Below are 13,271 nucleotides of genomic sequence, written 5' to 3' on the forward strand. Positions count from 1 at the left end.
ATATGACGAGCTAATGAAAGTTCGGGAAAGCGTGCTCCTCTCCCTTCCCCCACTGATCGATGTCGATATACGGAGGCAAGCGCCATCTACCGTCATATTCATGTAAAATACTCCAGCAATTTATTTATTTTTATCAGTATTCTTGCTTCAGTCTGTTGCAAAGCAAGACAAGGAAAATATTACATTCAATCATTGTATACGTTTATTTTGGGTTCCATCGTTTCAGGATACAGTGTCAATTTTGAGAATATATTTACAATAAAATGACACAAAAGGAATGCCGGTATGTGTATAAATAAAAAACTTAATAGAAAAAAAAGAATTGTCAAATGGCTCTTATTTCTTAAAATAAACAAAACACAATTTTTCAAGGAATGAATCTGAGCTGTTTGTCGTCAACGTAGAGGGCAAAGGAGATCCTGGTTGAGTGGAAAGCAGGGAAACATTCCACATGAACAAAACATCAAATCCAGGCATACACAACACTACTGCCGAACGGTTTCTGGTATGATATAACGGCATCTGGTCTAATCAACCTCCTCCATCCTGGAAGTGTCATCTTCCCCTTCCAGAGGGGGCATGTCTTCAAGTGGGGCAGAGGAAGGCTCATCTGTGGTGAGGTCATCCTCATCAATACCTGGGGGGTAGAGGAGAGTGTCAGTTGAATCAAGACCCTTGAAACTATCTGCCTGTCCCTCAGCCATTGAAGCCCCTAACACTTTTTTTGGCTGGCATTCTCTACAGTAAGAACTGCTTAGAGTGATGCAATGTAGGTGAGGCTTAGGGGGATGATTATAGATAGGACTGTCAAAGGCCCCCCCACTCACCCAGACCAAGCTTGATCATCCTGTAGATGCGGTTGGAGTGGGTCTGGGGGTCATCCAGGGTGAACCCAGAAGACAGCAGAGCCGTCTCAAACAGCAGGATGACCAGATCCTTGACAGACTTGTCGTTCTTGTCTGCCTCGGCCTTCTGCCTGAGGGTCTCCACGATGGCGTGGTCTGGGTTGATCTCCAGGTGCTTCTTGGCAGCCATGTAGCCCATGGTGGAGTTGTCCCTGAGGGCCTGAGCCTTCATGATCCTCTCCATGTTGGCCGTCCAGCCGTAGGTGCTGGTGACGATGCAGCAGGGAGAGGAGACTAGGCGGTTGGAGACTGTGACCTTTGCAGGGAAGGTGTTTACGGTTAGAGTAGCAGTAAAGAGGAAGGGAAAACTTTCATTTGTCCTCAAGCAGTACGGAACAATATAAACATTGACACTCAGATCAAAGCACACACACACACCACTGTACTGTACACCAAGGCCGTAATCATAATACATATTGGGGGACACACATCCCCCCCCAATATTCAAATCTGGTCAAAATGTCCCCCCCAATATATTGACATAAAAATATAAAATGTGCTACCCTACGACAGTCAACCACGCACGCTGTCCCAAAATTATCATAACAAAAATGAATTTGTCCCCCCCAATGTTGACTCCATGGCTATGGCCTTGTTGTACACACATAAAAACTGTAGTCAAGTACTTTAAAATTAAGGAGTGTTACGTGGAACAGGTTTTGATCACAATAAAGCTGTAAGAAATAGCTTGGCAGTCCGCATTAGAGTAGTATTATCGATCACTCCCCTCCATTCCTTTCCATTGGACTGGACAAGTCTCAGTTTCAGAGCCAGAGATTGATTTTATGCTAGAGCCTTGGCTTAAGTCAATACTGTAGCACTGAGTGAAATCAGGGACATTTCATCTCACCTTCTCCACTTTCTTCTCCAGGATGTCCTTCATGATCTTGCAGAGGTTCTCAAACTTGGTCTTCAGCTCTTCCTGCTTCTTCTTCTCATCCTCATCCTCAGGCAGCTCCAGACCCTCCTTGGTCACTGAAACCAGGTTCTTGCCATCATACTCCTTCAGCTGTTGGACGCAGTACTCATCAATCGGCTCAATCATGTAGATGACCTCCAGACCCGCTTTGCGAAGGCGCTCCACAAAGGCAGAGTTGGCTACCTGGTCTTTGGTCTCACCTTAAGAACACAAGTGAAGAATTAAAGAAAGAGGGAAGTTATTTAGATATTATTACGTACACAAATATCTTTCACTTTGATGTGATGGATGAAGTATGAAAACGGGAAGGATGATTTGATGATGGCTTTTCATTGGTTGAAGTGTGTGTTCTCACCAGTGATGTAGTAGATATGTTTCTGGGTGTCCTTCATGCGTGTGACATAGTCCTTGAGAGACACCATCTCATCTCCTGAGGAGGAAGTGTAGTAGCGCAGCATATCTGACAACTTCTTCCTGTTCTGAGAGTCCTCATGGATACCCAGCTTTAACAAACAAAAGACCAGAGAATTGGGATTATTAAACACAATCATTCTAAAGCCAATACAGTAAACTTAGTGCAAGCTGTTATTATGCACATTTTACATGATTTTCAGTTGGGATAGGAATTGCAAATGCAGTGCAGAAATTACACATCAATTCATGATGGACTGCCAACTATTCCCTGTTATCCATAGGAGTGGTACAAGATGGAGGTAAGAGGATCTGGGAATGGCCGTAAGATGCTTAGCTCAGGTTTAAGAGGACAAGATGGCGGGTGGATCAGACAGGTGGAGAACTACTACTGGTTAGTGGGGCACTAAAAAACGCTCCACTAGACCAGACATGTAAAGAAGGAAGATGGTGAAACAATCAATGGTGACAGCGTCTACCCTTTAGGCAACAGTGTTTGAGGTCTTTCTCAGTTTAACCTGCAAGGTCATGGCAAAGTGTGAGAGCACTGGTGTTAGGAACACGAAAGTATAGTAAGAGTATGTTAAACCAACCTTGATGTTCTTAGAGAACTGCTCGTAATACTTGGAGTAGTTTTCCTTGTCTTCTGACAGCTCTGTGAAGAGCTCCAGACACTTCTTGACCAGGTTCTTGCGGATCACCTTCAGGATCTTGCTCTGCTGCAGCATCTCTCTGGAGATGTTCAGGGGAAGATCCTCTGAGTCCACCACACCCCTGATGAAGTCTGATCAGGAAACACAGACACCAACGGTTACTGCTTTACATTTCGCTTAGTGCTAAAGAAAATCTATGTCAATTACAGGGACGACGAGCAGACAATAAAGCTAAAAGGATTTGCTGAGATACAGATAATAAATTCTCATTATAATCTGTTTACAAGAACAATCTGACTCATTTCTGACACAAAATGAATATCTACAATGTGTGATATATATAGTATATTCATATATATGTTGTCTTACTGAGGTACTCTGGGATGAGCTCATCACAGTTGTCCATGATGAACACCCTTCGCACATACAACTTGATGTTGTTCTTCTTCTTCTTGTTTTCAAAGAGGTCAAAGGGCGCACGGCGAGGCACAAAGAGCAGGGCCCGGAACTCCAGCTGGCCCTCCACTGAGAAATGCTGCAGGGGGAAACCAACAGGAGGTCAACGATTATACTGGATTTGTCAATTAACTTTACTTATGGTTTAGATAAACAGTGCTGCAACTTGGATGCAAAAGGACAACTGCCCTTTCTTGGTCTAATACCATACACTATATCCTGTATTCGTTTTGTGCGGTTGGGATTTAGAGAGGTATGAGGACTACAAATTAGTTATTAGCTATTGAAGTTATTTGCGTTCCATGATGGACTTGGTATGCCTCACCTTGACTGCCAGGTGCTCCTCCCAGTCGTTGGTGAGGCTCTTGTAGAACTCTCCGTACTCCTCGTTGGTGATGTCGTCTGGGTTGCGGGTCCACAGAGGTTTGGTCTTGTTCAGCTCTTCATGGTCGATGTACTTCTCCTTGATCTTCTTCTTCTTCTTCTTCTTGTCTGAGCATTTGTCGTGGTCGTGCTCGTCATCTGAACCCACATCCTCAATCTCAGGCTTGTCCTCGTCCTTGTCATCCTCGTCTTCCTCATCTTTCTCCTTCTTCTCCTCCTCCTCCTCCGCTTCATCGTCACTCACCTCCTTGTCTCTCTCTTTTTCCACCTGACAAAGAAATATACAGTATTTATACATCACTTAAAACGAAATATATACTGTATCATACGTACAAACATTCATAAAATGCAGGGCTTGAAATTGCAACCATTTTGGTAGCAAATAGTCTTGATATTTTACCTGTACGACCTCAAAATATATTTGGGAGCATTTGTGCGAGTGCAAATAATTGTTAGGGTGGGACCTGTTTTAATTTCTTTATAAAAACGCTGCCTAATTAGCCTACTGCACAGTTTGTGCCTACTGTGAGCTCTGTATTCATGTCACATGGAGATAACTAACACCCAAAATGAGCTGAAAAGACGATATAAAAACCTTCGGTGGGTGCTCCTGCATTTTGGCTGGTACTCTTGTATTTTGGCAGTGCCAGTGCTACCAAATAAAAGTTAATTTCAAGCCCTGAAATTGCCTTTCTTTAGTATGGACCAAGGCACATATATTATTTGATCTATTTAAGAAATATATTTTCACGGGGAATACTTACAAAAAGTGTGATGGGGTAGCCAATGAACTGTGAATGCTTCTTCACAATCTCTTTGACCCTTTTTTCCTCGTGGTACTCTGTCTGGTCATCCTTCAGGTGCAGGATCACCTTGGTGCCACGCCCAATTGGCTCATCTACAGGATGACATCACGGTTAGAATTGACTTTATTTAACTGACATGCATACATCTCCAACACCCGCCAAACTGAAGTCAAGTCAGACATAGCCAATGAATGAAAAGGAAGTGTACTGAATAAAAAAATTAAATTAAAAAACTGTCTGCATTAGCTGTGCTTACGGTTATCAACTTTAACTGTGAAGGAGCCACCAGCAGACGATTCCCAGATGTACTGCTCGTCATCGTTGTGCTTGGTGATGACGGTCACCCGCTCAGCTACCAGATAAGCAGAGTAGAAACCCACACCGAACTGGCCAATCATGGAGATGTCAGCTCCAGCCTGCAGGGCCTCCATGAAGGCCTTTGTACCAGACTTGGCAATGGTGCCCAGGTTGTTGATCAGGTCAGCCTTGGTCATGCCGATGCCCGTGTCGACCAGGGTCAGGGTGCGCTCTTGGGGGTTGGGAATGATCTCGATTTTTAGGTCTTTGCCCGAATCCAACTTACTGGGGTCAGTCAGACTCTCATATCTGATTTTGTCCAAAGCCTTTAAAACATTTTTTTTTTTTTAATCAATGAAGGGTTTGAAAAGTCAACTTTTTGTCCCAGTAGTGTATTCATTCAACGTCATCAACTAATACAAAAATCTATAATAGATCAGCCTAATGAACGATAAAACTTAATTGCAATATCAAACAGATATTTAACCAGGGGGCTTTTCCTACTTCAAAGGTTCAGGCCTAGTGTATATGTGTGTGTGTGTGTGTCTGTGTGTGTGTGTGTGTATATAAATATATAAAAAATAAAAACTTACATCAGAGGAGTTGGAGATGAGCTCTCTCAGGAAGATCTCTTTGTTGGAGTAGAAGGTGTTAATGATCAGAGACATCAACTGAGCAATCTCAGCCTGGAAGGCGAAGGTCTCCACTTCCTCCTCCATGGGCTGGTCGTGTGCCTCGGGCATCTGATGACAGCACACGCATGAGCAAAACAGGCATGGAAGGAGCAAACACACTTCGAAGGGAACACAGCGAGAATGTGTGTCATATTCACACAGTGTTTTCATGGCACTTCCCAACCAAAATATATATATATATATATATATATATATATATTGTGCTGCCAAGGTTTTTATCAGGCCACAGAAGGTGAGTCACCAGCTGTGACGTAATTGGCACAGCAAAAAAAAAAAAAAAAAATGTTACACTGTATGGTCAGTTATGTAATGTAGTTATGTGAATAAAGATGGATCTTTGGCTAAGGTGCTCGCAATAATCAATTACTCCTGAACCCCTAAAAACTTCCTGAGAGACTAATGGCTTAGGACAGGTGGTGTGACAGACTGCTCTCTCTCTCTCTCTCTGTTCTGCTTACTGCTGCATTAGGGTAATCCATCCTTACAGAACAAACAAGAGATCTAATTGTCCCTATCATGATAAAACAAAGGCTATTACACGATCAAAATTACGTGTATTGTTTGACAAGACAGGCTAAAAGTCGTATGTCTTCTCTGCATGTTCCTCTAAAATCGGAACATTCTATAGTTTGATCAAATTATTTAAATTTTGAATCTCACTAAGCACATTCCAGACATACTGTGTGGTAGTAGATGCCTGTGATGGGGGGGGGGATGAGGCTGGTATAATTATATTTATTTAAGCTTTTGAAGCCGAGTAGCACATGGCTTGAGATGCCATAGCCTACAGAGAATACTCCACCTGCCGGTTCGCGCAGCAAACGACATGATGTTTCTAGAAACTACTAGATAACACGATTAATTCATCTCAAACCGAAACTCTGCCTTCAGGATTAAGGGAAACCTTGGGAAGGTAGCTAATTATCAATGTGTCACGACAGTTAGTGTACGAACGGAAAATAACTCCAGTAAAATGCACAATCAACTTGAATTAACAGTAACGTTAAATTAACTGACATTACAAATTAATTAATCCGTCGATGAGAAGATCTAAGCACGTGGCAGCAGGTTAGACCACGTATAGCTAGGAATAGATTTGAATACTGTAGGTACAAGGTACAATAAATGTGTCAAGTACAATAAATAAATTGGATAACGTTAGACAAAATACTTCCCAGGCACCGACTACAGCAGTTAAATTATGAAAAACAATTATGATTTAACGTTTTAAAATACAACGATGTCATTTTCATATTTCCATCATTCTCCACAGTCACAGAATCGTTTGGTACAGTACAGTGTAGTAATAGCTAGCGAGCTACCTTAAATCCTACTTTTCTAATTGATGTAGCTATATAAGTTGTTCTCTTTAGTGTGACTAGTGTGTCTTACCTTTCTATTAGGTTTGAAAAATGCCTACAGTCTTCGTGTGAGGTTGGTCCTCAGTTGACAACAACACTGTCTTGCCAAACGATGGGGAAAAGGAGAGCAGGATGGGTTTTATACCGTCCCGGAGTGTTCGAGAAATCTTCAGCTTCGAGAACAGTCTGGAATATTCCAGGCTAGCTCGTGAGCGTGCTGTGTGAGTGGGGCAAAACAATGTCAATCATACAGTATAGTCACTCTGTCCACGCCCATCGTTCATTCAATTCTGTTGTGGAAGGCGGGCAAAGAGGGGTGGTTCAGATTCAATACTGAAGACAAGAACGTGGATTTCATGTAGATGCATTTGTTGCTGTTTTTGTCGACATAGTTGCATAATGAGTTATACAAATGATACGATTAATTAAAGAAGCCAAACTGGTTGTATATTTGAATATATATGTTTTATTACAAAGCCTTATTTTTTCATACAAAATATTTCACTCTTACAAAAATGAAATTGGTAAAACTCCCGTTGAATTCTTATTGAAGTGTTGTTGACACTTCAAGTGCAATCGAAAAGACAGAAAATGTGTAATTATAGTTGATGAATTGATAATGAATAGCTGATATATTACAATAAAGTGAAGGACCTCACAGTGAAGTTAACTTAAAATGATAAACATTGATATAATTTAACAGATTAAAATGGCAAACGGAAAATATGTACTTCCATAATCATTAGTCAACTTCCTCCATTCTTGATGTGTCATCATCACCTTCCAAGACAGGCATATCATCCTCACTGGGCTGAAGGATATCATCAACTGCTGAATCATCATCATCAATGCCTGAAATGCAGAGAAGATAAGTACAACATGAGTAAAGAACAGTCCTCCTATCTAGTGCGTATTAGACCCCCCAAAATAATGATCAAATCCTTGTATCTTTATGTCGTCAAGGAAAGTCAACCGAACTCACCAAGGCCTAGCTTAATCATCCTGTAAATACGGTTTGCATGGGTCTGGGGGTCCTCCAGAGTGAAGCCTGATGACAACAGAGCTGTCTCGAACAACAGGATAACAAGATCCTTCACTGCTTTGTCATTTTTGTCCGCCTCTGCCTTCTCTCTAAGGGTCTCCACAATGGGATGATTGGGGTTAATCTCCAGGTGCTTTTTGGCTGTCATGTAGCCCATGGTGGAGTTGTCTCTGAGAGCTTGAGACTTCATGATCCTCTCCATGTTGGCCGTCCAGCCGTAGGTGCTGGTGACGATGCAGCAGGGAGAGGAGACTAGGCGGTTGGAAACTGTGACCTGTTATTATTGAAAACAATATATGGGTTATCGTATTCTTTGCGATTGTGTTGTTACGTTGCTGCTGTGTTTGAGCAAAGTTGAAACTGTAAGCATACCTTCTCAATCTTCTTGTCAAGAATGTCCTTCATGATCTTGCAGAGGTTCTCAAACTTGGTCTTCAGCTCTTCCTGCTTCTTCTTCTCGTCCTCATCCTCAGGCAGCTCCAGACCCTCCTTGGTCACTGAAACCAGGTTCTTGCCATCATACTCCTTCAGCTGTTGGACGCAGTACTCATCAATCGGCTCAATCATGTAGATGACCTCCAGACCAGCTTTGCGAAGGCGCTCCACAAACGCAGAGTTTGCCACTTGCTCTTTAGTCTCGCCTAAAAGAGAGAGTGCATGATGAGTCACGTTGTTTGAGGTTTTGTTTTTTGCTAAAATGTATGTTCAATTGAATGTGCTACAAAAGAAGGAACGTGGATTTAAATAACTCACCAGTGATGTAATAGATATGTTTCTGGGTGTCCTTCATGCGTGAAACATAGTCCTGGAGAGACAGCATCTCATCTCCGGAGGAGGAAGTGTAGTAACGCAGCAGCTCTGACAGCTTCTTCCTGTTCTGAGAGTCCTCGTGGATACCCAGCTAGACAAAAAAAAAAAAAGCAACGAGTTTTGAATCTGTTATTATGCACTTAGACAGGTAAAGTAGTCTCAAAAAGATGCCTTGGAAAGTTGCGAGTATCCATTTTCGGATGGGCTTACCTTGATATTCTTAGAGAATTGTTCATAACACTTCTTGTAGTTTTCCTTGTCTTCCGACAGCTCTGTGAAGAGGTCCAGGCACTTCTTGACCAGGTTCTTGCGGATCACCTTCAGGATCTTGCTCTGCTGCAGCATCTCTCTGGAAATGTTCAGAGGAAGATCCTCGGAGTCCACCACACCCTTGATGAAGTCTGACAAGGATCACAAAAGCAATTGGTCAACTCTCAACCAAGGACCTAGGGTATTGTGGTAGAGACACTGATGGTGAAGCTACTATTGCAGGTGAAGTACTCACTAAGGTACTCTGGCATCAGCTCATCACAGTTGTCCATGATGAAAACCCTGCGCACGTACAGCTTGATGTTGTTTCTTCTCTTCTTGTTCTCAAAGAGGTCAAAGGAAGCCCTTCTGGGCACAAAAAGCAGGGCACGGAATTCCAGTTGGCCCTCCACAGAGAAATGCTGCAAAAAACATGAATTCATGAGATAAGCATTTACCCATTCTGTCTCATAAGGATTGTTAACTATCCTTTCTGGGGGGGGGGGGGAACATGAGATTTGGTGTGTTTTGTCAAACATTCAAATATTTACCTTGACTGCCAGGTGGTCCTCCCAGTCGTTGGTGAGGCTCTTGTAAAACTCTCCGTACTCCTCGTTGGTGATGTCGTCTGGGTTACGGGTCCATATGGGCTTGGTCTTGTTCAGTTCCTGGGCATCAATGTACTTCTCCTTGACCTTCTTCTTCCTCTTGTTCTTCCCGTCCTTGGTGTCCTCGTCTTCATCAGAGCCTACATCCTCAATCTTAGGCTTGTCTTTGTCCTCAGCGGTAGCAGCATCCTTCTCAGCCTCCTCCTCCTTCTCTCCATCCTCAAGGTCAACCTCCTTCTCTCTAGACTTCTCCACCTTCAAATAAATATATTTGTATTTTAAACTGGTTTTAGGGTAGCTTAATGGAGGATTTTGATAGTATTATGTTGATCCATGAGGTATTATAAAGATGTAGTAAGGATTCAAATTGAACTTACATAGAGTGTGATTGGGTAGCCAATGAACTGTGAGTGCTTCTTCACAACTTCCTTAACGCGCTTCTCCTCACAATATTCAGATTGGTCTTCCTTTAAGTGCAAGATCACTCTGGTTCCCCGGCCAATAGGTTCGCCTGTTGGATGTGTAAAAAACAAACAATCATTGGATGTGGAATTAAATTATGTGGAACAAGCATTTTAATAGGTACAATCTGTGTTTGAATTGTTGTGATTGAGTAGCTTACCAGTGTCAACTTTAACTGTGAATGAGCCGCCAGCTGCTGACTCCCAGATGTACTGCTCGTCATCGTTGTGCTTGGTGATGACGGTCACCCGCTCAGCTACCAGATAAGCAGAGTAGAAACCCACACCGAACTGGCCAATCATGGAGATGTCAGCTCCAGCTTGCAGGGCCTCCATGAAGGCCTTGGTACCAGACTTGGCAATGGTGCCCAGGTTGTTGATCAGGTCAGCCTTGGTCATGCCGATGCCCGTGTCGACCAGGGTCAGGGTGCGAGTACGCAAGTCAGGTGTGATCTCAATCTTTAGGTCCTTGCAGGACTCAAGTTTGCTGGGGTCTGTCAGGCTCTCATATCTGATTTTGTCCAAAGCCTGCCATAATAATGAAAGGAGATCATAATAGGGGTTCAGTGATGTGGTTACTGGATAATAACCAGTGTAAAACATGTATAGAATACTGAGTGTGCACAACGTTTTATCAGGTAGTTTGTTTCGTATTAAGGCTTTATCAAACCAGACAGGGAAGTTGAAAACACTTTCTTTATATGACAGTGATGGTGTCAAATATAGACGGGTTAACTCAGATGTATATTTTTTTTACTTACATCAGAGGAGTTGGAGATGAGCTCTCTGAGGAAGATCTCTTTGTTGGAGTAGAAGGTGTTAATGATCAGAGACATCAACTGAGCAATCTCAGCCTGGAAGGCGAAGGTCTCCACCTCCTCCTCCATTGCGGGGCCGGCTTTCTCTGGCATCTGCAAAGAAAATGGCAGAGGTTACATTTTTCATGCAGGAATATCCAGTCAAATCCCTACCTCTGTCTGTATATCTTAAGAACATTTTTTAAATAATATACAGGAGATAGAAAACCATATACAACCCAGTTTGGACCCCCGTTATTGCCTATTAAAAGTGAGTGTCAGTAAAATGGGAAATAATAATAATTAATCTAGTATGACTTGCATTGACTCAAATTACTTAATTTTATTTAATATCTCGTTATTTTGCACATTTTGGTTGTTGCTTTGGACAATCCCAGGTTTTGACATTAATTTTGTTCATGAAGCCAGTGGTCATCTCGAAAGCTAGGAGACTAATGAAGAGACGCAGAGGCAGCTGCAGCTCAGGATCACATTGCACAAGCCCCATCTGTCAATCAAACCCTTGCCGTTTCAAAAGACGGTCTTTCACACCCACATAGCAACAGCTGCAATAGCACCATGTGACTCCGGTTGTCTGAAACGCCAGCACTAGAAATTTCAACTTTTGTCTAAAATACCGTTTAATTTGATCTTTTAGTAGTAGAATATCTTTCCAAGTGTTTGGCTACATCTTTATTTAAAGGTTTTAGGTCATTTGTCCTGAAGTTGTATAGGCCCCCTGACAGCCGTGGCAAGCTCTAAGGCTTTAAACTTCTGCATTGAAAGTTAGTCATTAACCACTCAAGCAAATGTTTCTTTATAAAAGTTACCGTCATCAAAATGACCCACAATTCACTATTTCTGTTCATTTCAAATACCATTGCCTTTGAGACTTCGTGTAACAGGTATGCAGCATGTGTCATTCCTTCAGGGTCATGCTTTTGGCCATGTGCTCCCGTCCTTTCACAGACATCTACAGCATCCAGAAATCATTTGTTGCCTTCTACCCAGTGAGCTTTTATCATGTCAAAGCCATTCTGTATGATGGTAATACATCTCTGTATTTTCTCCTGTGTTTGCAAGTATGCTCCCTTGCAACCCCTCGATTGTAACATCAAATTATCATCATCAAATAATGTAATAATTATGTCATCAGATGAGTAGAATGTCTTACCTTGAATTTTATTTATGAACTTCTGAGCTTTGCGTCTTCCTGAATGTGTCAGTAGAATGAAGAGCTGAGTTGAATAGTATAGCTGAGTAGTATAAATCTCAGTGTATCACTGCTTGTCCTGTGTATCGTAGTCCTCTAACCTTTCAGGTCAATGTCTTCTCACTGGCTTCAGACCCCCAGGTCAGTTCTGGTCTTTATATACTCAAGGGGTGCCTTTCTGGAAGCTCCCATTCAGAAGGTTCTAGAATAAACGCCAGGGGGAGGGGGGGGGGGGAGGGTGTGTGAGGGGTTTGTAGCCGTAAACTGCTTGTGTCCTTATAGGGCTGTGGAGTCACAAGGGGTATCTGTCAGTCAGCGCAAGCCATCTTCTGATAGAGTAGGTGGGCCTGGCCCACCTCCGGGCGCCTTGTCAACGTCACAGCTGTGCGCAGCCCGCTCTGACACCAGCTGCTTCCAGCACTGGATAAACGCGGGCCAGAAGGCCTCTGAGAGAAAACAGGCCTCAAATCTTTTTTGGGACGGTGAGATTGTGGAGAATAGCTCATGTGCTTAAGCCACAGTTGCACCCAAAATTCAGAAAGGCCGTGGGCTGGTGGTTATTTTGGTCCTTTTCTGTTTAAGAAGAAAACAGGTGTACACCTAAGATTCAGAGTTTTTACACTTAAATTGTTGTTCATTAGATCTCATATAGTTGAACACATTCAAAATCAATGCATTTTTCTTTCATATTCAAGAACGTTTTGTTATAAATGCTGGCACACATGGAAAATAAACCAAAATGACACATACATGTTGCCTAGGTGTTCAATGTATTGCTTTTGAAAGTCATACATCACAATCAACAACAACAATTTTATAAACATGTATTATCCTACTTAATGCAGAGTACATTAAACCAGTTCAAACGTAAAACACAGGCCTAGAGTCGGTAGAAGATCATTGATTATACTAGTAAAGACTAGAATATCCGTGGTGATGACTAGGGTGCTATGACTTCAGCTATACAGAGGATGGCACTGCTATTCATTTTTCCCACACACCAGTAATCTGAACGTTAATAGTTGTTAATGGAAGCTGTTTCCTTAGAAACATCCAGATGAGACAGCAGAACATTTTAAATATACCCTGACCTCAATTGAGCATGATGAATCATCGTATCTTGGTTTCCAACTTCTACAGTGCAAGTTGACACAATATAATTGTGATCTTCTAGTCTGAGTCGTGGGTTTATGCTAGTCATGTT

General features: G+C 42.3%; 2 protein-coding genes across 2 annotated transcripts; both read right to left on the reverse strand.

Moving 5' to 3' along the window:
• Positions 1-179: 179 nt before the first annotated feature.
• Positions 180-7,064, reverse strand: LOC146287305 (heat shock protein HSP 90-alpha). The gene is made up of 11 exons (XM_084700826.1): positions 6,919-7,064; positions 5,425-5,574; positions 4,791-5,157; positions 4,493-4,626; positions 3,670-3,996; positions 3,258-3,423; positions 2,829-3,019; positions 2,180-2,327; positions 1,756-2,024; positions 828-1,161; positions 180-637 (listed from the first exon to the last, which is right to left on the reverse strand). Exons 2-11 carry the CDS (start codon positions 5,572-5,574, stop codon positions 528-530), a joined length of 2,196 nt encoding a protein of 731 aa, XP_084556952.1. The 5' UTR covers positions 6,919-7,064; the 3' UTR covers positions 180-527.
• Positions 7,065-7,330: 266 nt separating this feature from the next.
• hsp90aa1.1 (heat shock protein 90, alpha (cytosolic), class A member 1, tandem duplicate 1) lies at positions 7,331-12,197 on the reverse strand. The gene is made up of 11 exons (XM_084700827.1): positions 12,029-12,197; positions 10,819-10,968; positions 10,219-10,585; positions 9,974-10,107; positions 9,540-9,851; positions 9,245-9,410; positions 8,950-9,140; positions 8,683-8,830; positions 8,302-8,570; positions 7,870-8,203; positions 7,331-7,739 (listed from the first exon to the last, which is right to left on the reverse strand). The coding sequence occupies exons 2-11, from the start codon at positions 10,966-10,968 to the stop codon at positions 7,630-7,632; spliced, it is 2,181 nt and encodes a 726-aa protein (XP_084556953.1). The 5' UTR covers positions 12,029-12,197; the 3' UTR covers positions 7,331-7,629.
• Positions 12,198-13,271: the final 1,074 nt, after the last annotated feature.

This window comes from Hypomesus nipponensis, chromosome 6, assembly GCF_054491055.1.
Source record: "Hypomesus nipponensis isolate SF chromosome 6, ASM5449105v1, whole genome shotgun sequence".
NCBI lineage: Eukaryota > Metazoa > Chordata > Actinopteri > Osmeriformes > Osmeridae > Hypomesus > Hypomesus nipponensis.

Excerpts from the sequence above, each read along its gene's own strand:
- LOC146287305 (XM_084700826.1), bottom strand. The coding sequence starts at position 5,574 with ATGCCCGAGGCACACGACCAGCCCATGGAGGAGGAAGTGGAGACCTTC. Across the intron at positions 3,424-3,669 it reads AGGAGCACCTGGCAGTCAAG|CATTTCTCAGTGGAGGGCCA; the intron begins GTGAGGCATACC and ends TTCCCCCTGCAG. Across the intron at positions 1,162-1,755 it reads TGGAGAAGAAAGTGGAGAAG|GTCACAGTCTCCAACCGCCT; the intron begins GTGAGATGAAAT and ends TTCCCTGCAAAG.
- hsp90aa1.1 (XM_084700827.1), bottom strand. The coding sequence starts at position 10,968 with ATGCCAGAGAAAGCCGGCCCCGCAATGGAGGAGGAGGTGGAGACCTTC. Across the intron at positions 9,141-9,244 it reads GCTGATGCCAGAGTACCTTA|ACTTCATCAAGGGTGTGGTG; the intron begins GTGAGTACTTCA and ends GATCCTTGTCAG. Across the intron at positions 8,204-8,301 it reads TTGACAAGAAGATTGAGAAG|GTCACAGTTTCCAACCGCCT; the intron begins GTATGCTTACAG and ends CAATAATAACAG.